The 23,490-nt window shown below is 52.2% G+C and overlaps 1 protein-coding gene across 8 annotated transcripts in view; it reads right to left on the bottom strand.

The window, feature by feature from the left end:
- Wdr62 (WD repeat domain 62) overlaps window positions 1-23,490 on the bottom strand; it is a 42,562-nt gene that overhangs the window by 425 nt on the left and 18,647 nt on the right. Inside the window, exons 11-32 of one of the 8 annotated variants that reach the window (XM_042267984.2) lie at window positions 22,098-22,276; window positions 19,181-19,272; window positions 17,141-17,266; window positions 15,022-15,089; window positions 14,822-14,943; window positions 13,247-13,322; window positions 12,456-12,567; window positions 12,312-12,375; window positions 11,698-11,835; window positions 10,237-10,370; window positions 7,615-7,667; window positions 5,227-5,445; window positions 4,209-4,250; window positions 3,535-3,662; window positions 3,142-3,245; window positions 2,587-2,697; window positions 2,269-2,400; window positions 1,873-1,987; window positions 1,623-1,752; window positions 1,493-1,544; window positions 694-1,356; window positions 30-193 (exon numbers count right to left, since the gene is read on the bottom strand). In XM_042267984.2, the coding sequence (XP_042123918.1) occupies window positions 30-193; window positions 694-1,356; window positions 1,493-1,544; window positions 1,623-1,752; window positions 1,873-1,987; window positions 2,269-2,400; window positions 2,587-2,697; window positions 3,142-3,245; window positions 3,535-3,662; window positions 4,209-4,250; window positions 5,227-5,445; window positions 7,615-7,667; window positions 10,237-10,370; window positions 11,698-11,835; window positions 12,312-12,375; window positions 12,456-12,567; window positions 13,247-13,322; window positions 14,822-14,943; window positions 15,022-15,089; window positions 17,141-17,266; window positions 19,181-19,272; window positions 22,098-22,276 (3,024 nt within the window). Of the gene's footprint in view, window positions 1-29; window positions 194-693; window positions 1,357-1,492; window positions 1,545-1,622; window positions 1,753-1,872; window positions 1,988-2,268; window positions 2,401-2,586; window positions 2,731-3,141; window positions 3,246-3,534; window positions 3,663-4,208; window positions 4,251-5,226; window positions 5,446-7,614; window positions 7,668-10,236; window positions 10,371-11,697; window positions 11,836-12,311; window positions 12,376-12,455; window positions 12,568-13,246; window positions 13,323-14,821; window positions 14,944-15,021; window positions 15,090-17,140; window positions 17,267-19,180; window positions 19,273-22,097; window positions 22,277-23,490 lie in introns of all 8 variants that reach the window. The other 7 variants (XM_076543277.1, XM_076543396.1, XM_076543462.1 and 4 more) reach the window with 7 other exon arrangements.

The raw sequence follows: 23,490 nt of genomic DNA, 5'->3' as shown, positions 1-23,490 counted from the left end.
CCTGCCCTGCCCTGGGCTCCTTAGCTTACCGTTCGGTAAAGGTCAAGGGCTTCTTGGAAGGCAGTCTGCAGCCTGTGCAAGACCGATCCTACACCGCCCAGCTCAAGCAGTGCTGGGGGCAGGACCTCGGCTGGCAGCCCCGGCTCCCCACAGTGTCCAGGGCTGCCCGGGATCACACTGGGTGTATCTGGGGCTGGAGAAGAGTGAATGACCAAGACAGTGTGGTCTTTTAGATGGCCTGAGAGGTCAGGTGGCTGGGCTAATGACTGTTGGCCCTGGAGCACTTTCTTCCGTCCTGAGGCTCCTCTTCCTCCCAGAGTTCTGCTGGGTATAAGCTTCTCCCATGCCCTTTTGTTGGCATCCTAAAATTGGAGCTACACTGCTGGCCCCTTCTCTTATTTCTCAGTGGCTTGTATCACCTTGTGATACGTCTGACACTTAAACTGGTCTGCGTAGCTCCCCTGGCACAGGAATCAACTCTGTCCTCTGGTTTGCCACCATGTTTCATGTGCTCAGGACATGCTAGAACAAAGCCCAGCATGTGCTCATTAACTATATAAAGGAGTGAGTGAATGGATGAATGAATGAATAAATAGCAGGGGCCCGGGGCTAGGCTGAGTACCCCACTTGGGAGATGAGTCAACCAGTGCAGAGGATGGGCCAGGGCTCTATCCATCCCAAGGCAATACTCACCAGGGGTGGGATCCAGGAGAGCAGCGGTGCTACCAGGCATCCTAGACCTGGTCTCTAGGAGTTGGAGGTTGTTGGGATGGCCAGGAGGGGTGAGGGGCCCAGAGGCTGAGGTCTTTGGGAGAAACACAGAGCTGTGGAGTCTCAAGGTGCTCACATCTACAGGGCTGGGTGCTGGGAAGCTGGCTACTGTGACTGCCATACCAGGCTGGATATCCACAGGTTCCTGAGACCACATACATGTGGTGGGTGGCTCCATTGGTGGCGAAGAGAGGAGCTGGCCACAGACATTGGATAAGGACAGTTTCAGGCTGGCTCGGGCCTCATGGTTGCCCCAGGAAGGCATGGCGGGCTCTTGACCTTCCATTCTAGAAGTGAGTGTCACTGTGGTGGGGATGACCTGAGGTTCCTGGCCCAGGGAAGCCAGTTCTCCCATGGATAAGGGTTTGTGAAGTGACCTGGAGAGCTCAGCTGTCACAGGGCCCTCACTGTCCCCAAGAGAAATGCTGCGTGATAACTTGGCATGTGAACTAGTTGTCTCCAGGTACGAACATGTAGAGAGGGCACAGGCACTCTGATCCAGGCCTGTGGTAGGTACAGATGTCCTGTCCGTGACTGGCACTGAGGAAGAAGGGACACGGGAGGCCAGGCCTGTGAAGGAAGGAGCTGTAAAGGAAGCAGATGGCTCACTTGCACACTTGTCTCAGAGCCTTGCCCTAGGAAGGCTTCGCGGTCTGAGCGGACACTTCCCATGGCTCAGCTGGGCACCCAGGGCCGCTCATCAGGGACTGGGGACACTTACTTGGTAGACACAAGGCCTCTGGGGTCTCTTCAGCCTTCTGCCCAGAGAGGACCTGCAAGCACAGCTCTGTGGTGAGGACAAGGCCTCCTGGCTTGCAGCCCTGTGTCCTGAGAGTGACCCCAATACTCACATTGGTCCCATCTGAGGACATGTAGCCAGTACCTGCTCTCAGGGGCCCTGCTTTAGGCTGGCTGCCCCCTTGGCCTGCAGGCTTGACCTCCGGAGACTTCATAAGGTACAGGGGCAGCCGGGGAGGGAACCTGGGAAGAAGCCAGTGGGAAAGAGAGGCTCATGTAGACGTACCCTGGGGTCACTGAGGGGCATGGCTCCACTTGGGGCTGGGGATAGGAAGAGGGGAGCGTGGGGTCACTAGTTTCTACCTGGAAGTCTTCTGGAGGCGCGAGAGAAACTGGGTGGAGATGCTCAGCCGGGGATTGAAGAAATGGTTGTCAGCCTCTGAGATCTTTATGTCTGCCACCGATCCACGGAAGAGCTCTAGGAGACACCCCGGAGCCTCAGGCCTACCCCATCTCCATGCTCGAGCGCAAAGTGAGAGCCAGACTGTCTGCTCTCCACCCCTTCTGGCCTTCACCACCCTACCAGGGGCCATCCCAAGGGTGCCGCTTGCTCCCCACTCACCCTCAGGAGGGCGGGCTCTGGTCCTCTGAACTGACGGAGGAGACCCTGAGCTAGTAGTCGTCACACGGCTCCACACTGCCCCACACTGGACACACGCACGCACACTCACACAATCTGGGTGCAGGGTCAGGTCCTACCTTCAGGAGGGGTATCAGTGAGTGTCTCAAAGTGTTGGCGGAGGAACTTCTCCTGCTCAGGGGTCTGGGGTAAGGAGCCACTGGCCAAGCCCGGCACTTCAGGCTGGGCAAGCTCTTCTGTACTTCGGTTCTCTGGATGGGAGGCAGGGTGGGGAGAGGAGCTGTCAGCACTATGAGTCATAGCAGAGGTGGAGAAACAATGGGGAGATCCAGACTTGCCTGCCACACAACTATTGCCACCAGGCCGAGAAGGAAATGCCAGTTTCCACTGAAGAAACTGAGGCTCAGGGCTGATGGGGGCCTTGACGCCTGACTTACCTGGTTCGTGGGGCATCGTCACAGTGAGGTGAGGGCCAGGGTCAGTCCGGGAAGCTGAGAAACGGGCATCGGCAAAGCTGCACTCCAATTCAGCCTCTGACTCCCCGGAGTCTGAAGGAATAGAGCAGGGGTCAGGAGCCTGCCCTAGGTAACAGGGCACATTACGCAGCTGCTTTGGGCTCTGTTTCCCCACCTGGAGGATGGCGGTGATATGTCCTGCCCCAAACTTTTTTTTGTTTTCAAATATTTTTTTTTTAATGAATGAATAATAAATAAATAAATACAAATTTTATTTATTTATTTGTTTATTTTTTAAATGCCGAATGCTGTTTGTTGAAGGAGGGAAGAGGTCTTAAATGCAGGCTTACAGCACAATGTTGCCCCACATTTTTATAGAATGAGTGGCAGAGCTGGGTGCTCAGCATCCTCAGGTGATGGCAGGAAACACATTTCTCTTCTGTGGTATTATGGACATTGGAGAACTGGGTCAAGGCTATTACCAGTGCCCAGAAGGGGCCACCACAGGCCACAGGGTACCTGCTGCTCCCCACTCACCCTCAGGTGGGCTCTGATCCTTTGAACTGACGGAGGAGACCCTGAGATAGGAGTCGCCCTGCTGGTCTTCAGGTCCTGCGTCTGCCTCCTTCTCGTAGTACTCCCTGCACCATCAGGGGTGGGGTGATACTGGCAATTAACAACTGGCCCTTGCCCAGAACCGGAGGCCCACACCCTGCTCCTAGACCCCATCTCAGCTTCTCCTGCCTCCTAGAAGAACCCCTCATCCAATCTGGGACCAGGGAAACTGAGGCTGCAGCTGAATCCGTCTGCCCCATGCTCACCCATGCCCACTCCCACAGGCTATTGGGAGAGCAGAGTTTTCCAGTTGGGCCTATCACAAGGGGCTCCCTCCCTGTAACTATGGCTCTCCTTGGTGCAGAGGACATTCACCTGTGCATCCCTGTGACGGTCACTTCTGCCTCTGAGGGGCAGAGGATGAGCTCACTTGTCTCAGTGGATTCCCTCTGTAGAGTCAGGAAGGAAGGATGTCCTCGGTTGTTCTCTTGGGGACTCTCTGACTGGGGGTGAAGAGCAGAGCCATTCTGAGGGGGCTAGGACCCCCAGCCCTTGAAGGCTGCCAGTGTTATGCCACAGATGGCAGAGGAATGATCCCACAGTCCTCACTGCCAGACGCCAAGTCAGGGACACCAAGTGTGAAGTGCACTGCTGAGCCAGACCTTGTCCCCCCAGGCATCAGCAGCCCCTTTACAGATAAGGGGTATAGGTTCAGCCTAAGACCAGCAGAGGCCTAACTCTTACAGGACAGTCAAGAATGAGCAAAGCTGGTGGACGGTGGCACACACATTCAACCCCAGCCCTCGGGAGGCTCAAGCAGATGGTCTCTGAGTTCACGGCCAGCCTAGCTACGTAATGAGTTCCAGGCTGAGACTCTGCCTCAAAATGACAATGAAAACAGGCAAACCCGATCATGGGACAGGTCAGAACGCGGGCTCCCTCAGGGGGTTGGGGATACTGCCTGGGGGTCACAGGAGATTTTCCAGGAGGTAGAAAATGCTGTGTGTGGTGAGGGTGGCAAGTATCTCTGAGTGACACAGGTAGCTCACCAAGCCTCGTTCCTGAGACGTCTGTCCATTACTGTGTGAGCACTGAACCACGGTAAAGAGGAAATGTACATATTAGAGAAGGAAAGGACTGCCCTCTAGAAAAGAAGAGCAGGGGCTGAGATCTGTGATCTGAGATCTAGATCTGTGATCTGAGATCTGGATCTGTGATCTGAGATCTGGATCTGTGAGTCTTCCGGGGCAGAGTGTAGAAGAATATTATTTTAAGGTGGGTTACTTCTGTTCATGTTGCATTTGTTTAACTCTGTGAAGCTGGGTTACTGTGCCTGTCTAAAACACCTGATGGTCTGATAAAGAACTGGCCAATAGCAAGGTGGGAGAAAGAAAGGATAGGTGGGGCTGGCAGGCAGAGAGGATATATGGGAGGAGAAATCTGGGAGGAGGGTTGGGAGAGCTAGGAGCCAGAGAAGGAGGACCCAGGGGCCAGCCACCCAGTTACCCTGCAAGTCACGGAGTAAGAGCAAGATTTACAGAAGTAAGGGAACAGGAAAAGCCAGGGGCAAAAGGTAGATGAGATAAGTGAAGTTAAGGGAAGCTGGCTAGAACAAGCTAAGCTAAGGCTGAACATTCCTAATTAAGACTAAACCTCCGTGTGTGATTTATTTGGGGGCTGGGTGGCAGACTCCCCGAAAAAGGAGTAGAATACCAACACCACCACAGGAAGCACAACAGACTACTCCTGGAAAACTACGAGAGAGGCAAGCCTCTCACCTCAGGTCACAGGCAGGGAGGGCTCATCCAGGGCTCCACCCGCTTGAACACCCCCCCACTTAGAAGAAAGGCCGTTCTGGGGATCCAAGCTCTTAACCTCACAGTGACCCTCTCCCAAAGATTGCTTGTTTGTCTTGAAAATCATGGCTTATAGTGGGCCTGGGCTCGCCCTCCTGCCCTCCACCGTCTCCTGTCACCCTGTCTCCTCACCCCTGTAGTAGGACAGTCTTCCCCCGAGTGGGCAGCCACAGTGTAGGGCCTGCTGGTGGGCTTGGGGGGCAGGCTGTACCTCACTAAGCAGGCCTGACAGGTTCTGTGGCTCCAATGATTCCAGAACAGAGTCTTCTGAATTTTCAGACTTCATGGGTGTAAAGTAGGAATCCAGGGCCCAGGCATCCAGGATGGTCTTGAGGGGCTCCTGCTCAGCCCGCTCTGCCCAACGGCCATGAGGCTGGTAGCTGCGGTTGGCACGGAAAGCCGAGTTGTCTGCCACGTCATCATCCCCTAGCTTGAGGGACAGGGACAGTAGTCAGGCAGCTAGCCATGTGTTCAGCACCCCCAAAAAGGGCTATACAGATCTCATCCAGCCTCCGGGCTTCACATCTCCAAGAAACAGCTTCCAGAAACAATGTACTTCCCCCCTGAACCTATCTTCCTTCCCCACCCCTTCTCTTTTCCTCTCCCCCGCCCCTCCTTTCTTTCAGATAGACTGGCCCCATAGCCTAGGGTGGCTGGAACTTCCTATGTATCCAGTCTTTCTGACTCTACCTCTCAAGAGCTGGGATTATAGGTGTGAGCACCAGGCTGGGCTCTGAACCTCCTGCCAAGGCTGCGCCTCCTCGCCACATAAGTGCTCCAAGTTACTCTGTTGGGGACTCTACTCTGGACTCACCCTTACCTGCCCTCCTAAAGCCTTGCAGCTGCAGTGGTTCACTGCAGTCTCTTAGGCCCTAACGGTGGCACGGTTCTCCTCCCCCTTAGTCTGTCCCTCACACTTCACTTGTATTTCACCAACAAATTCTGTAGCTCTGCCACTCAAACCACCCAAGGCACAGCCCCATTCCTACTGCATCCAACTGCGCCTCCTACCAAAGCTGTCGCTGGAGGGCGTACATTTGTGACTTTGTTAAGTCCACGATCTAACTTCAAGCTGTGAGACAGCTGACTAGGACTTAACTTCTCTGAGCCTCAAGTTTCCTGCTGTGAAATAGGGATAGGAAAAGCCCCTACTTCAGTGAAGTGTTTTTTTAATACAAAAGTAACTTTATTATGGTTTCACAATGTAAAATAAAGTTACTTTCCAGAAAATTAAATATAAAATAGCTCAATAATAGAACATAACAGTGAATTATCTCCAGACAGGTGAAGATAAAATGAGATTGCAGAGGAGCTTAGAATGGAGTGAGCATACTGTCAAAGTCTGTTCAATATCACTGAAACCATGATGTGTGGGCAAGAAGAAGTCTGGGCCTGCAGCGCAAAGCCAGGCTGGCATCCAGGCCTTGACCTTACTTAGGTATGGCCCTGGGGATGAAGCCAACTAATAAGTCTTTTGTTCCGCCTTTTGCAGTACTGGGGATTAACCCGAGGCCTCAGTGAGGTGTGACCCCAGCTTCCCGGCTTTCTTTTGTTTTCACTTATTATTACTTGGTTTGATTTTGAGACAGGGTCTCATGTTCTCATGTGTCTGTCCCTGGCTGGCCTGGAACTTGCTATGTAGCAGAGGATGACCTAACCCTGCCCTTGCCCTCGGTGCTGGGCCTGCCGATGTGCATCACCACACCTGTTTAGACTGTGAGCAAACCTAGGGCTCCGTGAGTGCCAACTGAGCTACATCCCAACCCTGTGAGTTTACTACAGGCAGAGCCTCACATAGCCCAGGCTGGCCTTCAACTCCAGATCCTGATCCTCCTCCTCCCACACCCACCTTACTTTCCATTTTGACGTAGTGTCTTACTAGGTTGCCTGGGATGGTCTTTACCTTACTCTACAGCCCATGAAGGCCTTAACCTTGTGATCCTCCTGCCTCAGTCTCCTGAGTAACTGGGATTATAGGTCTATACCCCCGAGCTGGGCCCTGGCTAGAGGTTAGGGTCCTGCTACCAGCCTGCACTCACCAGCTCCCAGCCTGTCCCTCCTCCACGTCAACAGTACTCCTTCCACTCGGACACCATCTTGGTGTCTTCTTCTCCGCATACCCAACTGGATGGCCCCACCTGAAGCCCCCAGAGTCCACACTTCCTCCGCCCCCGCCCCCAGCCTCTCACCTGCTGGTCCCTTGGCCTATTTCTTGTCACTCTCCCTTCTTAGACTCCAAGAGACATGGCCAGATGCCAGCGCACTGAACTGACGTCCTGGACAGTCCTCCTTTCCCTCTCTAGCATATATCTCCCAGCCCACATGTGGCATGGTCATCTAGTCACTGTTCCTCTCCCCTCCCCACAGGTGACAGGCCTGGAAGGTCAGACTGCCTGCTGGGTTCCCTGCCCCCCCCCCCCCCAATGGCCAGGACAGCAGCAGGCACGAGGCAGATGGCTTCATGAACCACGGCTGCCTCAGCTGAGACTGAAAGGAGACAGAAAGAGAAAAGGACTTCCGGAAGAGGGGCAGGGGGAGGGCTCCTCCTCTGCCAGCCACTGAGTCTCCCAGTAGACTCCCATTCTTCCAGTAGACTCACCAGCCGCTTTGCCCAGAGTGGCAGCTTGCCATTGGTCAGCAGGCACTGGGGATCTGCAGACACACATAGACACATGAAGAGAGGTCAAGCAACCCCAGAGATGAACGGACCACACTTACTACTGGGCATTTCCAAAAGGAGTAGCACGGGAACCCCCAGATCAAAAAATGCTCAGCCTCACTCACTCACTGTCATAGAAACACAAACTTAGATAATAAATGCACTATTTAACTCATAAGACTGACCAAGTCTAAATATTAGGGGGCGGTGCTGGGTGTAGTGATATGTGCCTGTAATCTCAGGAGGCTGAGGCAGGAGAAGCAAGAGCTCCAGGCCAGTCTGGGCTACAAAGTGACAGTCTGTTTCAAAAAAATCAAAACCAAGACAGATGGGGCTCAGCTGTGGACCGTTAGCTTGGCATATGCAGGACCCTGAGTTCAATCCCTAACACAGTGGTGGGGAATGAGCGTAGGCTCACACATCATTTCAGATAGGGCATCCATCTGAATTTGGAGCATTCTTGGGGTTTCCTTTTAAAATAAAAAGAATGCTAATGTCAGGACCCAGCGTGTCTGGTCAGGAAAAATACTCAACTGACTGACATGTCGGCCCAGGACAGGCAGGTGCAGCTTCTGCAACAATGTGGCATGAAATTAGAAAGAAATGCCCACTCGCAGGGGAATAACTATACTAGAATACTGTAAATGATGGGGGCTTCTGCTTTACTCACAGTCAGCTAAGCTGTTTCTGAGAGGGGAGGTAGGGACAGCAGCTCCGGGATACCCAGACTTACAGACATAACAGGCTGTGTTGCAATGCACACAGAATACTGGTGCTCAGGGAAAGGCACGATTTACACCAGCCTAGTAAAAGTGGTCAGCATGGAACAGGAGACTGGGAGTGAGGGAGATAACAAGAAAAACTAGTTTACTCTCAAACACCTGCACGCCTTTAGTCCCAGCACTTCGGAGGCAGAGACCAAGGCCAGCCTGGTTACAGAGCAAGTTCCAGGACAGCCAGGAAGAAACCTTTCTAGAAACAAACAAACTTTTCCAGCTGAATTCTCACACTGCTGTTGTGCATCAAGAAGCCCCTTCTTGTCCCTTGGGGAGAGTCACCCTGTAGGCACCCAGTTCTCAAGGATAGAGGCATGGTGGCCAGTGAGATCTATGGGAAGCCTGCCAGTGATTTCTGAGAAAAGGCTTCCTCTCTATTCGTGTGTGGTCCTGAGGGCTGAACCCAGAGTCTCACACACACCAGGCAAATGCTCGACCACTGAACTACTTCCTCAGCCTTTTTAAAGACAGGGCCTCACTAAGTCCCCAGGCTGGCCTTGAACTCACTCTGTAAACCAGGCTGGCCTTGAGCTTATAATCCTCCTGCCTTAACCTCCTGAGCATCACCTGTGATTACAGGTCTGTACCATAGACCCTGCTAGGAGGATCTTTTAAGGGAGACTTAGACACAACCATCTCTCCTCTTCAGCCAGCTCTGATGCCTAGCACATGAGCAGCCCTCTTGTAAGCCTGAGAGCAGATGTGGGGAGCAGATGTGGGGAGCTGGCCTTCCATCAAATGGAGCTGGCGCTCTCCCTGCCTTCCCTGGGAAGCCCTCTGGGGAAACCCCCTTAGCCCTCTACCATGAACCACCTTGGCCAGGCACCAAGTGGAGCTGACTAAGCCTCAGCCCACAGGAACCGGACTGATTCTGAACTGGGCCATAGTTTATGTCGGAAACAGGAGTCACACAACTCCAGAACTCTGCTTGGGCATTAGGAAGGAGTGCTCATTTCTCTGCAGCTGTGTATGCCGACAGCTGATAGAGGCCTCTTCGCCCCTCAAAGGGGAGAGTCTGCCTGAGCACAGAGGCAACGTGAAGAAAGCAAAGTCAGAGGACGGAGAAAAAGATCTTCCTTTTCTTTCTGGTTTTTTTTTTTTTTTTTTGGTTTTTCGAGACAGGGTTTCTCTGCGTAGCTTTGCGCCTTTCCTGGAGCTCACTTGGTAGCCCAAGCTGGCCTCGAACTCACAGAGATCCGCCTGGCTCTGCCTCCCGAGTGCTGGGATTAAAGGCGTGCGCCACCACCGCCCGGCGTTCTTTCTGGTTTTGAGATAAGCTCTTGCTATATAGTTCAGGCTGGCCTGGAACTTTCAATCCTCCTTCATCTTCTTAAGTGCTGGCTTTATAGGTACGAGCAACCACACTCAGCAAGATACCTTAAAATGTCTTTTTCCCCCCCTTTTTTCTTTTCTTTTTTTTTGAGACACAGTTTCTCTATGTAGTGCAAGCTGTCATGGAACTTGCTAAGTAGAGAACTTGCTAGGTAGACCAGGCTAGCCTTGAACTCACAGAGATCCTCCTGCTTTTGGAATTAAAGGCATACACTACCTGATAGCGGTTTTCTTAAGTATCGTGTTGAGCAGGCCAGCCTCACCTTGCTCTGGAACTGAATGCTGGGATATCAGGCGTGCACAGCACTCAATGGGGAGTGCCTTCCTCTTGATGTCACCTGACCCTGGGCCAGCACAGCTTGAAACTGGTGTTCTTGGCTTTTCCGTTACTTCAACCAAGTCCCTTTCTGGTTAGCTCAACTGTTATAATCCCAGTTTGGACCCTTTCCCTAACCTGGGTCCAAGCTCTCTTTGGACGGTGTTTTCAGCGACTCTTCTGGGTCACATTCCTCCTCCATCTCATCCTCTGTCTGTTCTCCAGGGCTCAGGGAGCGGATCTCACTTGGTGTGGATACATATGTCTCCTGGCTTCGGGAAGAAGAACAGAAAGAAAGCCTAGGTGAATGGGGGGAGGTGAGGACTTGCCTAGAGCTGGCCTGTCCACAGCTTCAGCCATGACTGTGGAAAGCCACCCCAAAGGGAGCACATTCCCTTGGTGCCTCTGCCTGTGACATCTCCAATGCCACCTCAGGAGCAGTGGGTGTGGCCCAGTCCTCACAGGTACCTGGGAGCCTGCACTGAGGCCATGGCAAAGCTTCAGAGTGAGAGGCAGACAGGGACAGACACAGAGTAGAGAGGAAACCTCCCAACACCTTCAGTCTCAAAACAGAACCTGAGCCAGGATTGTGGCTTATACTCATATTTTATCACTTCGGGGCTGAGGCAGGAGGACTGCCCTGAGTTCAAGACCAGCCTGGGCCAGATAACAAGACTATATAAAAAAATCTGCTGTGGAATAATCCTTTTGTACACTGTGAAGATGTCACTTGGGTTGGTTTAATAAAAAGCTGATTGGCTGACTGCCAGGCAGGAATTATAGGTGGGACAATCAAACTAGGAGAATGATGGGAAAAGGGCAGAGTCAGGAGAGATGCCAGCCTGTCTCATGTAGGACATGTAGAAAGGGAGGTTCAAGCCATGAGCTACTTGGCAAAGCATAGATAAGAAATATGGGTTAATTTATATGTAAGTTAGCTAGTAACAAGCCTGAATTATTGGCCAAGAATTTATAATTTATATTAAGTCTCCGAGTCAGTTAATTGGGAAGCGGCTGCCAGTTATTTGGGAGTAGGTGGTTGGGACAGGAAACTTCTGCCTACAAAAATCATTATGGGAGCTCACTCCAAATAGTTTGGGAGAGGCATAAAGACTAAAGACATGTGCTTTGGGGACTCAAGTAAGCAAAGGCCCAGGTCTGTGCTGAAGGGTAGGAGGACACTCAGTGCCATCGGAGTCCCCACTGGTCCCCGTCCTGAGCACCCTTCCCCACTGCTGGGTGGGGAGGTCCTTCTCTCCCCCATGCCCTGGGGCTTCCCCATCACCACGCTCACGAAGCATGAAGACTCTGCACTTTAAAACCTTTCTTAGACAGGGTTTCTCTGTATAGTCCTGGCTGTCCTGGAACTCACTCTGTAGACCAGGCTGGCCTCAAACTCAGAGATCCACTTGACTCTGCCTCCCAGGTATTGGGATTAAAGGGGAGCGCTACCACTGCCCGGCTTAAACCTTTTTTTAAGCTGTGTTTCTGGAACTTTGTTTCCAAAGCCTGACATTCCCCCAGGCTAAGACTATGGAAGGGCTCGGCTCAGGGCTTCCTAGGCCTTGGCCACTTCACCGGTCTTGGGACTGGCAGGACCTGGGGGCACTGCTCCACTTCTGGTGCTTGGGCTGCCGCTGCTGCTGCTGCTGCTGCTGCTCCTGATGATTGATCTCCAGCAAATGCTGCTTCATGCAGGTGGTGATCTCTGGGCCCAGGTGCCAGATGAACACACAGCTTCAAAGACCAGGGCAGAAAGCAAAAGGAAGTGTATGTGGGAGCTACTGCCATGTCTGAGCCTGGAGCCCCTATATCATCATAGCCAAGATCCCACTCCCTAGATGCCCTGTCAGCTTAGATCAAGGGCTGTGGATCGTGGCTCAAGGTCCAGGCATCCCGGCAAACTAGGGGCCTTAAGACTCAAGAAAAACAGCACTGGGAACAGAACTGTGATAAATCAAAGGAACAACCAATCAATCCCAGAAGACTGGGCGATATATCGTCCTTTCAATTGTCATTACTTTTCAAGATAGAGGGTACATCTCTCTTGGAGAGGGGAAATGACCTGCTCAAGGTCACAAGAAAACGAGAGATCTGGGTGGAACTCAGGGCTGGATATGACTCAAGGTGTACACTGTCCAAAGTGAGAGGAGGCTGGGAGCTCTGAAGCACCCCACAGGCTGAAAGCTCCCCTCCCCAGGATGCACGCCCACCTGTCTCCAGACACTGTGATCAAGTGGCGGCAGTCATAGGTGAATTTCATGCCGGTGACAATCTCTGCAAGCAAAGGAGAGAGGCGTCCTTACTCGGAGCCGGCTGTGGGAGCAGGGAAGGGGCGCAGGCCGCCAAACACCTACCTGAATGGCCAAACATCTTGGCAACACACTCGCCCGAGTAAAAGTCAATCACCGAGATGCTCTTGTCAGAGCAGCTTGTGGCCAGGAAGGTGCCTGAGGGGTCCACATGGACCTGGGGGAAGAGACATGTCACCTCAGGCTGCCTACTTTATCCTTATTGGGAGGCCTGGGCCAACCATCTCAGGACCACCCCCTGATGGCCACCTCTTTCATGCTGGACACTTGGTTCAGGGAATCAACTCAGGGCACTCTCATGACACCCGACAGGGCAGAGACCCCTGCTCCCATCTTGCAGGTGAAGAAGTCATGACCACCAGTGCGGAAATGATGGTGGCCAGGCCCTGGGCAAAGTGCTCAGGACTGCATACTTGACCCTCTACACAACCCTAGGGTGGAATCTGCTTCCATTTGCACTTGACAGATGAAGAAACAGGTTTAGACACCTGCCCAAGGTCACGCAGTCAGCCTGAGGCACAGCTGGGATCTACCAAGGAGCCTGAACTCAGAACAACTGCCCTGGGCCAGGGTCTCTGAGCAGTGTCCCCTGTCCTGTGTCCTGTGGGAGGAGAAGCTAGGAGAGGAGTGAAGGTCTGTCTGCTCCTCCAATCACACCTTGTTGTCACCCAAACTAGAGCCCACTCAGCGAACAGAGGACCCCTCCCTCCATCCCAACTCAAGCACCCGTGGCTAGCCGGGCCTAGGTGGGTGCTGATCGGTGCGACCGTTTCAATAAACGCTAAGGACACAGATCTGAGGAGGCAAGATGGGGCTCTGTGTGGTCTCACACTCACCTTCAGCAGGGACCCCTCATCTCCCTGGGAACCCTTGTAGCACTTCTTCTGTTTCCCACTCACTGTGTTGTAGACCCTGGGGAAGTGGGGATGCCATGTGGGAGCAGAAGACACCAGCCCTTCCGCCTGGCCCTGCTGCCCTCTGCTCCTGGGCACTGATGAGCTGGCATCTGTTCCCTTTCACTCAGCAAGCTTAGGGCTTAGCCCCAGGTGGAGGGAGTCCAGGGAGGAAGCGGAGAACAAGCCCCAGGCCAGCCCTGGTAGCTCCTGACCCTCCCACAGGCCACGCTGACTCCCACGCCTCCCTTCATCTCACCCAGACCACTAGGCACATCCCTTCATGGACTGTGAGCTTCCTGAAGGGCTGGGCTACCTTGGCCACTGCTCTGATAGCAGCATTCTCCAGCCCAGACAGGAGCCCAAGAAAGACAGGTGAATGAGCCCTGAGTTCGTGACTTCTCCATCCCCACAGTCCCCGGAGAGGCACAAGTCTTTTGTAGGGCTGGTGGCTAAGCCTGGTGGAGAAGCTCCTCCTCCTCTTCCCTTTTTTGAGACAGGGTCTCATGTAGGCTATAGTGACTTCCAATTTGCTATGTAGCTAAGGCTGGCCTTGAACTCCTGATGTTTCTCCCAAGTGCTGGGATTACAGGCATGCTCTGCTGTGATGAGGATCACAGATCCTAAATGACACCCTCTTCCCCTTGAAATCAGGGCACTTCCTTTTGCAGTCTCTCAGCTACAGAGAGCTGCTGTGACCTTGCAACTAACACAGAGCTGAGTTCTTTCTCTCCCCCATACAGCTGGGAGGCAACCTTGAATTATAACTACTGTTATCAGAGCCTTGTGACTTCTGGGTCATATGAAACCTCCCATCCTGAGCCCCTCTGGGAATCTCTTAGAGCCAGAAACTTCCTTTGCCTTACAGAACTGGAAGGCCTATTTCTCCTTTGGGGTCCCGCTCCTAATGCTGCCTGTGATGCTGTACTTCTGCTAACATTCTGGGAACTGAAGGTCTGTCTCTACCTTCAGGACCCCTGTGTTATTATACATGGTGGCTCTTTCTTAGGGCCTCATCATGGCTGCCTATAGCCAAGAGCCTCTGGCTCTCCTTTTATTTATGTACTTCATGTGTATGGCTGCTTTGTCTGCACGTACATTTGCACACCAGAAGAGGGTATTGAATTCCACAGGACTACAGTTACAGATGGCTGTGAACCACCATGTGGGTGCTGGGATTTGAACTCAGGTCGTCTGGAAGAGCAGCCAGTGCTCTTAACCAGAGCCATCTCTCCAGCCCGCCTTTGGCTCTCCTAAAAAGCTCTTTTGAAGGGTGATCTCACCCTCAGCTTCCTTTCTACGAACCTGCTACTACAGTAGTTACAACACACGCCCTGCTTTGAAGCCAGACTTCTAAGAAACATGCTGGGTCCATCAGTCTCATCAACTTTTCAGGGACCAGATGAACAGGGAGAAGAAGCCAGAGAGAAAACAGTCCAGCAAGTAACTAAGTAAGACCTTACTGATCCAGGCTGGAAACAAGCTGGGGCCAGGCCATCAAAGGCCCCAGGCACTCACCTCACGTTGCGGTCCTGGCAGGCCACAGCCACATACTTCTGCGTGATGTCAATGTCCATGTCATACAAGGTGGTCTTCTCTGCGACATGGTGGGTGCGCACAAAGTGCAGCCCATCTGAGGTCTGGCAGGGCAGGCAAAAACTTCAGAGGACACCCTGACCAACTCCTGACCTTAGCCTCAAGGAGGCCACCCCACTTACCTGCTGGGCACTACGAAAGTAGATGCTCTTGTCTGCCCCACAGCTGATCATCTGGACATCTCTGGTGCCTGGAGGAGGAGGCAGGGGTTGGACAGGGCTGCCCTATGCCACACAGGAAGGAAAATGGGGAGCTAGGAAACCTACTTCGGGGCAAACAACCAATTCTGCAGGGATCAGAAAGTTTCCTAGCGGAGGGGAGGCCTCTTAAGACACGAACTGTGTGTGCAGATCTTGGCAGGGTAGGGGTACACAAGGAAACAAAGGCCGGGTACAGAGGGGACAGCATTTTGAGAGTTAGAGGTGGTGGTGCATGTCAGTAATTCCAGCACTCTGTAATACAGCACTTGGGAGCCTAGGGCAGGAGGAACTCAAGTTCTAAGCCAGTTTGGCTACAGATCCTGTCACAAAAAACTAACACAAACAACTAAGGGCCAGAGATGATGCTTAGTGGTATAGCCCTTGGTTAGTATGCTCACGGCTTCAGCACTGCAAGATAAACAAAAGAACAACAGATGAAAGCCACGTGTGTGACCCATGCATGTAATCCCAGCACGTGGGAGATGAAGGTGGGAAGATCAGTTCAAGGTCATCCTTAGCTCCATAGTAAGTTTGAGGCTAGTGTGTGCTACACTCCAGAGTCTTGCTATATAACTGAGGATGGTATTAAATGATCCACGTATTTCCACCTCCCAAGCACCGGGACTACAGACCCATGCTACCATACCTGGCTGGACATATATTTTACAGAAGGTTAAAAGACTGCATCCGGTATCTTCCTCGGTCACTCTCTACCTTATTTATTAATTTATTGTGTACACAGTGTATGGCGTGCATGTGGAAGTCAGAGGACAACTTGCAGGAATTGGTTCTCTTCTCCCACTCTGTGGGTTCCAGAGATTGAACTCAGGTCACCAGGCTTGGTGCCGAGTACCTTTTCCAGCTAAGCCATCCTGCCTGCCTCTTCTACCTTAATTTCTGAGATAGGTCCTTCCTCGTTCACTAAAGCTGGAGTTCACTGATTAGCTAGACGGCCCCTAGAATCCTCATGTCTCTCCCTCTCAACACTAGGATTATAGATGGCTTTTTACGTGGGTGTCAGGGATCAGAACCAGGTCACCATGCTTACAGAAAAGCATTTTGCCTGCTGAGCCGTCTCCTCAGCCTCCAATGGTCCATCTGCACTGCCAACTCAGATCGGAGTCACCTGAGGACCACACCACTGGACACGTCCGTGAGGAAGTCTGCAGAGGCGTAACTGAGGGGGGATGACCCGCCCTGACTGTGGGCAGCACGATATGGACTAGGGTCTTGGACAAGCCCCAGCCTGCTCCTCTCTCTGACCCTGACTGTGGATGCTGCCTCCTACCGCAGTCAAACCTTCCTGCCAAGAACTGTATCTTCTCCTAAACTGTCAGCCAAAACAAATCCTTTGTACGTTGTTTCTGCTGGGTACTTTGTCAAAGCAACAAGGAAAGTGAGCTGCCAGGCTGGTCTTGGGTTCCTGAGCCCAGGCGATCCTCTTGCCTCTGGAGCACTGGAGCTACAGGTGTGGCACTGCACTGGCCTACCCACTTTTTATTTATTCACGTGTACATGAGCTGGCCTGCACGGATATATGTGCATCACATGTGTGCTTGGTGCTTACAGAGGTCAGAACAGGGTGCTGGGTGCCCTGGAACTGGAGTTGCAGGTGAGTGTAAGCCACCATATAGATGCTGAGAGCCAAGCCTCAGTCCTCTGCAAGAGCAAGAGCTCTTCACCTCTGAGTCATGCCAGGCATGGTGGCTCTCACTTTTCATCTCAGCACTTGAGGGAGAGGCAGGTGTTCCATCTCTGTGTTCCAGGTCAGTCAGGGCTACACAGTGAGACCCCGCCTCAAAACAAAACAAAACACCCAACCCCTGAGCCATCTCTCCCACCCCCCATTCACTTTCAAAAATAACCTTACTGACATCACTTTCCATAAATCAATAAACCAAAAAGCCCAGCCTTCAGATCCATGGGTTGCTACTCCTGTCTCTGTACACCACAGGGCATGCCAGGTTCAGGGCATGCCAGGTTCCCTGCCAACAAAGGGGCTGCCTGCTGAGGTCCAGCACGAGGGAGGGAAGGCGCTCACCAGCAAACTTAATGGCTGTGATGGAGGAAGAGTGGTCATCCAGGGTCTGCTCCAGGTTGTAGTTCTTCTCCACATTTAACACGTGGATGAGCCGGTCCCGACTGGCTGAAGCCAGCAAAGTCACTCCTGTGAGTGGAGAGGACAAGTGGGTTGCCAAAGGCTGCCTAGATGCTCTGCCTCCCACATAGCAGGTAGACTGGGATGTGCAGTCCTTGGATCCAGAGCCGTAGCTAAGCGGCCCCAAACCAAGAAGGGGCAAGTCCTTGGCTCTGGGGGGTCTTTCCCCAGAGCCAGCTGAGTAAAGGCAATTCTTGATGTATGTGCCATGCCTACCAGTAGTAGGCACTTTTGCACACCACAGCGTTCCTTCCTGGTGAGTCCTACTCTGTGGGATGCCATGGGAAGCCCAGGCACTCTCTTAGCCTCACTTAAAACCATGCCCCAGCTCTGAGTCTTGGCCCTAGGCCCCAGCCAGGCTTTGCTTGCTGACCACTTTCCACCACCGTCCTTCTTCCACTGGGCTGTCCCCTCACTGGACCCTCAGACTATGCCTGCTCTGACACCCTGCAGAACTGAGTTTTTAACAACACAGCCTGAAGCCAGGAGGGCTCAGAGAAGGTCTAAGAGCTGAGAAGTAGAATGAAATTCTGATGGGCAGAGGGTATGGAGGATGGAAGAATGAAACATGGCATGGAAAGCCACTGTTTGCCATATCGGGGTGTACCTCCACCTAGATTGGCTACTGGGCTGGTTTGAATGAGAATGCTCCACACCGCCTCAGGCATTTGAACACTGGGTCCCCAGGGGTAGTTCTGCTTGGGGAGGCTCTAGGAGGCGGAGCTTTGCTGAAGGAAGAGCATCAGTCACTGGGGACCAGCTCTGGGGGTTATAGCCTCACCCTACTTCCTGCTCTCTGTGAAGATAAAATCATCAGCTAACTTCCTGTTCTTGTCACATGCCATGCCTTCCCTGACATTAATGGACTCTATCCCTCTGGAACCATGGGGTAAAATAAACTCTTCTAGAAATTGTTTTTGGTCATGGTATTTCATTATAACAGTACAAATACAACTAATACAGATAGGATATTCCAAAAGTGTACTGTCTCAACCAAATGATAAGGAATCAGACACACTCAAAACTGGGAAATTCTACATGACTGGCTTGTTCTCTTCAGAAAGCCAAAGTCCAAACACCAAGTTAAGATGTGCAGGTGCTCCAGAATAAAGATGATAATAAAGCCAAGACACTTAAGAACGTGAACCTAGATTAGAAACAAAGGTTCTATGAAAGACAATACTGGGGAACTAAGAAAATTTGAGTAAGGAACATTGTCTAAACAACATCATGGTATCAAGATGGAATAAACAGACTTGATAAGTACAGCAGTGTTTTATATGTGTGTATATAAACAGATACATACACATGCGTGTATGTGCATATATGTATATGTATGGATGTTTATGACCGAGATGGGACCCAGGGCTACGATGCTAGGTAATACTCCACCAATGAGCTACACTCTAGCACACTACAGTCATGTGAATAGAGATGCTCTTCTTAGGGTACTGGAGGGTCAGAGGACATCATGCCTGAACTCTCCCATCACCCAACAAAAACACAAAATGTGTACGCATGCCCTCATTTTATCCTGCGTGTAGCATACACAAATACACAGTGCAATGGAGAGAGGAAAGCAGAGGAAGTCACGTAGATAGACAAGGGGTCAGACGGGATTACAAACCTGGATCTAGATGAAAGATCTCTAAGTACTTGCTGTCATATTCTTGCGCTTGTTCTGTGGACATTTAACTTTTTAAAAGGAACACCATCCGGGAGATGACGAGCTTACATCACATGCTCACTCACCCCTTCAGCTGGGGCCTTGAGGAGGCACTGGGACCAGCATGAGCCTGCAGCGCTCCTGCTCTGGGCAGTCCATACCAACGTGGCCGGTCCAGCCACAGGGCCCTTCCTCGACTCCCACCAGTTCTGCTTTCTGTGGCTCAGGCACCTGACCTCAGCGTGCTGTGGGCTCACCTGTCTCAGGCTTGGAGTACTCCAGGCACAGCACCTCAGCATCATGGGCCTCCACCTTGATCAGCTCATCCATGAAGTGCAGCTCGTGGATCCTGGGAGACACACACTGCCAACTGTACCCTGCCCACAGCCCTCGCCTGGCTCCAGGCCAGTACTGCGGTCTTAACGTGTCAAGTAGTCTGGGATGCCCGACCACAGCCTCCCATCCAGAACATGGCTGTGGTAAGGGAGCAGTGCGGGGACAAGGAGACCACAGCTATGAACCCCTTGTAGTTCAAAAGCCAAAACATAACCCCAGGGACTGAGGATAGTCCTCTGCTGCACATTTTTGCAGAGCTAAATTTCATATAGACAGTCTGGGGGGAAGGGCAAACGTCAGTGACCATATTCACGGATTTACCTCTTTTATTCTCTTAAAAAAAAAGATTATCCCTTTTTTTGATGGGGGTGGAGATGGGGGTGGGGATGGGGGTGGGGGTAGGAGAGTGGAGGGAGTCCTCAATGTTTAGTCCTAGCTGGCCTGGTACTGGCTATGTAGACCAGGGTGACCTCAGGCTCACAGAGACCTACCTGTCCCTGTTTCCAACTGCTGTGATTAAAGGCATGTGCTATTTCTTAAAAAATATATGTTTTCATCTTTTGTGTGTGTGCGTGCGTGTGTCTGTGTGTGTCCGCAGAGGCCAGAGGAGGGCATCAAATCTCCTAGAGCTATAGTTCAAGTCTGGCAGTAATGAGTTGTCGGACATTGCTACTGGAGACCAAACTCTGGTCCTCTGTGAGAACAGTAGGCGCCCTTAACTACTGGGTCATCTGTCCAGCTCTTCGCTCCGTTTTCTTTCGATAGAGCATGCACCATCATGTTTCATTCATTATCCATTCTTTTTTCTTTTTTCCTTTTCTTTTTAGAGACAGGGTTTCTCTGTGTAGCCCTGGCCGTCCTGGAACTCTCTCTGTAGACCAGGCTGTCCTCGAACTCAGAGATCTGCCTGCCTCTGCCTCCTGAGTGGGGATTAAAGGCGTGCTCCACCACATCTGGCTCATGCCTCATTCATACCATCTCAATTGTAGACTTCCCTTATCTTACCCCCACAGCTCCTCCACTGTCTAGCGTGTGAGTTCTGGCCCATCCTTTTCTGGTCTTTCTCATCTCAATACCCCATGCAGCATATAAAGGAGAAGTGAAACAGGCTCACAGACAGCAGGCTCTGCCAGGGAGGAACTCACTAGGCAAACACAGTGCTCAGCCATCCCCAGGCACGGGGCGTGTTTGCCGTTCATGGAAGAGCTGTCACCATGAGCAATGACATACGCACCTTGCTTAATGCGTGACTGATATTACAACTGTCAGTATTTAAACATCTCAGGAAAAAAATGAAACAAACGAAAAACTAGGACTAAAAAGATAGTGGGTAAGAGTGCTTGCTGCCAAGACTAGTGATCTGAAGCTCCAGGAACCACACTGGAAAGAGCTGACCCTCAAAGGTTCTGACTTCCACACTTGCACTGTAATATGCATGTGTGCACTTGCACACGCACACACGCAAGCACACATGCACGCAATAAACAAACAAACAGAAGCTGTTCACTAGGTACCCCGTGGTAGCTAGCTGCCCTTTATGGGCACATGCTTTGCAGTTTCTTCCCACTTGCTCTGTCTCTCTCAAGACTCAGACGGCCATAGCTGCCACTTACCATCTTACACCAGTTCTCTTGGACAGAGCTCATGCCCTGCTGGCGCCCACTAGCTAAGCACAATGGCTGCTCACGCCTATCCTACAATCCCGGCATGCTAGAGGCCGAGGCAGGAGGACTGACACAAGTTCAAGACTAGACAGGGCCACACAGTAAGCTCTAGGCCACTCTGGGATGCCTCCAGTATGAGCCCTGTCTCAAAAATGAAACAGGGCTGAGGATAGCTCAGCGGGTAAAGCGCTGGCTGAGTACGCGAGAGGATCCGAGTTCGGCGTAGAGTGTGCCTCTAACTCCAGGGCTTAGGGCTGTGACAAGGGTCCCCGGGGCTTGCTGGACGACAGTCTAGCCAAACTGGTGAGCTTCTGGGTCAGAGAGAGACTGTCTCAAAAATAAGTACAATCACGTGACAGAGGCAGACATCCAGTCTTGACCTCTAGCCTCCATACAGGCATGCACGCACACGCGCACACACACACACACACACACACACACACACACACACACACACACACAAACCCCACACACACTACATGCCCCCCCACAGAGACAAATAAATAAGTAAATAATAAAATAAAAATGAAGACAAATCTGGACATGGTGGAACACACCTGTAGTCCAGAACTCAGGGGGTGGGAACAGGAGAATTGCCATATAAGACTGTCTCAAAAAAACCACACCAGGGGCTGGAGAGATGACTCAGCAGTTAGCATTGGCTGCTCTTCCAGAAGACCTGAGTTTGGTCCAAACACCTATGGTGGGTGGCTCACAACTACCTATAACTTCTTCTCCAGGGGACATGACCTGCTCTTATTCTATTCTGAGGACCGAGGGACACACACGGACACACACGGACACACACGGACACACACACACACACACACACACACCCTCAAACCACCTGGGCCCGCCCTCTCAGTGCACCCACCCCCTGCAGTTGGCTCCTCCCACTGACACTTCAACCTCAGTGAGAGTGTTTCTTGAATCTCCCGTCCAGGGAGGAGGCCATTCCCCGCAGCTGCTGAGGTCCTGACAGCCACTATGACCTCAGGCCTTCAGGAGCCCCTCCCAGTTGAAGACCTGGGGTGCTGCTGGTAACTGGATTACTACTCATGGTCCCTGTTCGCAACCAGCAGCTGAGGTGCCAAGACCAGGATTCCTCCCCAGTGCCCTGAGACCCCCAGCTGGGGCCAGGAGGTGAACACTAGCCACCACCAGGGCCACTTGCCTCAGATTTCCACTGCGGTCTCCTGAAGCCAAGTGTTGGCCATCAGGACTGACCTGCATGACTCGAACCCCAGCTTTCACATCCATGGGTGTCCCATTCTCACTGCCCCGGTCCGGGAAGTGAGACATGTCCTGCAGGTGTTGAATGTCATTCTCCACATATACCACCTTCAGCAGGGTCTGTGGGAAGAGAGGCTAAGGTCAGCTTGCACAGAGCTTACAGCACCTCTGAGTTCAGTGCGTCCCATGGCAGGGCTGAGGAACAACTCAAGCCGGGAGCGGGAACTTCTCCACTCAGCAGCCACTGCATTCCCGTCATCCTTGAAACTGGATGAGGTTCTGGGCACTGAGAAGGAGAGCTAGTGAGGACGCATCGGCTGCCTTTCCCCGGGATCTGGCTGCATGGGGCTGACCCAGTGGCTCCTGAGGATGACAGCTATCTTCTCACATGACAGAATGAAAAGACGGGAGGCCTCCGAGTCTCTGAGAGCTTCCTGGAGCTGGATAAACTACCTCCAGACTTCTATTTTAAACATGTGTATGAGTGTTCTGTCTGCATGTATGTACATGTCCCATGCATGTGCTGTGCTCGAGGAGTTCTTCTAGAACTGGAGTTAACTGTTAACTCTCACAGAGTGCTGGGAAAGGACCCAGGTTCTCTTCAAGAGCAACAAGTGCTTTTAACTGTTGAGCCATTTCTATAGCCTATAATGCCCCCACTTTTTAAACATTTATTTATTTTTATTTCGTGCACATTTGTGTTTTGCCTGCATGTATGTCTGTGTGGGAGAGTCGGATCCCCTGAAACTGGAGTTACAGGCAGTTGGGAGCCGCCATGTGGGTGCTGGGAATTGAACCCGGGGCCTCTAGAAGGGCAGCCAGTGCTCTTAACCGCTGAGCCGTCTCTCCAGCCTGCGCCCCTCTAAAATACAAACCCTTTTATGCATCAGAAAGCCACACTCTCACAAGAGTTGTAGGCGTTCTTTGCCTGCTGTTACTCTGTTTTTAAGACAGGGTCTCATGTAGCCCAGGCTGGCCTCAAACTCCTGACCCTCCTACCTCTAATTACAGGTGGGTGACGCCACACCTGGCCCGTTTTGCATTTCCTCTCCTGAAGAAGACAGTGCTATTGGCCGGGGAGGGAAAGTAACAAAGGAGCAGTTCCGTGCATCTCCTGCACTGAAGGCTGCATTACTGCCGCCACACTGACCTTTGAAGGGTTTCCCAGTCACCGAGTTTGGTGTCACCTCGGGGCCTTTGCACAGTTATTCCCCAGGGGTGGAGTCTGTCCCCTCCTCTCTTTACCCCGGTCCCTCTGTACTGTGGCGGAAGTGCTTCTTCCAGAAGGCTCTTGCGATGGCATGGGCTAGTTACACGTTAGTAGCGTCCTGTCC

The sequence above is a fragment of the Peromyscus maniculatus genome, chromosome 1 (assembly GCF_049852395.1).
Source record: "Peromyscus maniculatus bairdii isolate BWxNUB_F1_BW_parent chromosome 1, HU_Pman_BW_mat_3.1, whole genome shotgun sequence".
NCBI lineage: Eukaryota > Metazoa > Chordata > Mammalia > Rodentia > Cricetidae > Peromyscus > Peromyscus maniculatus.
This window is presented reverse-complemented; position numbering and strand designations above follow the sequence as displayed.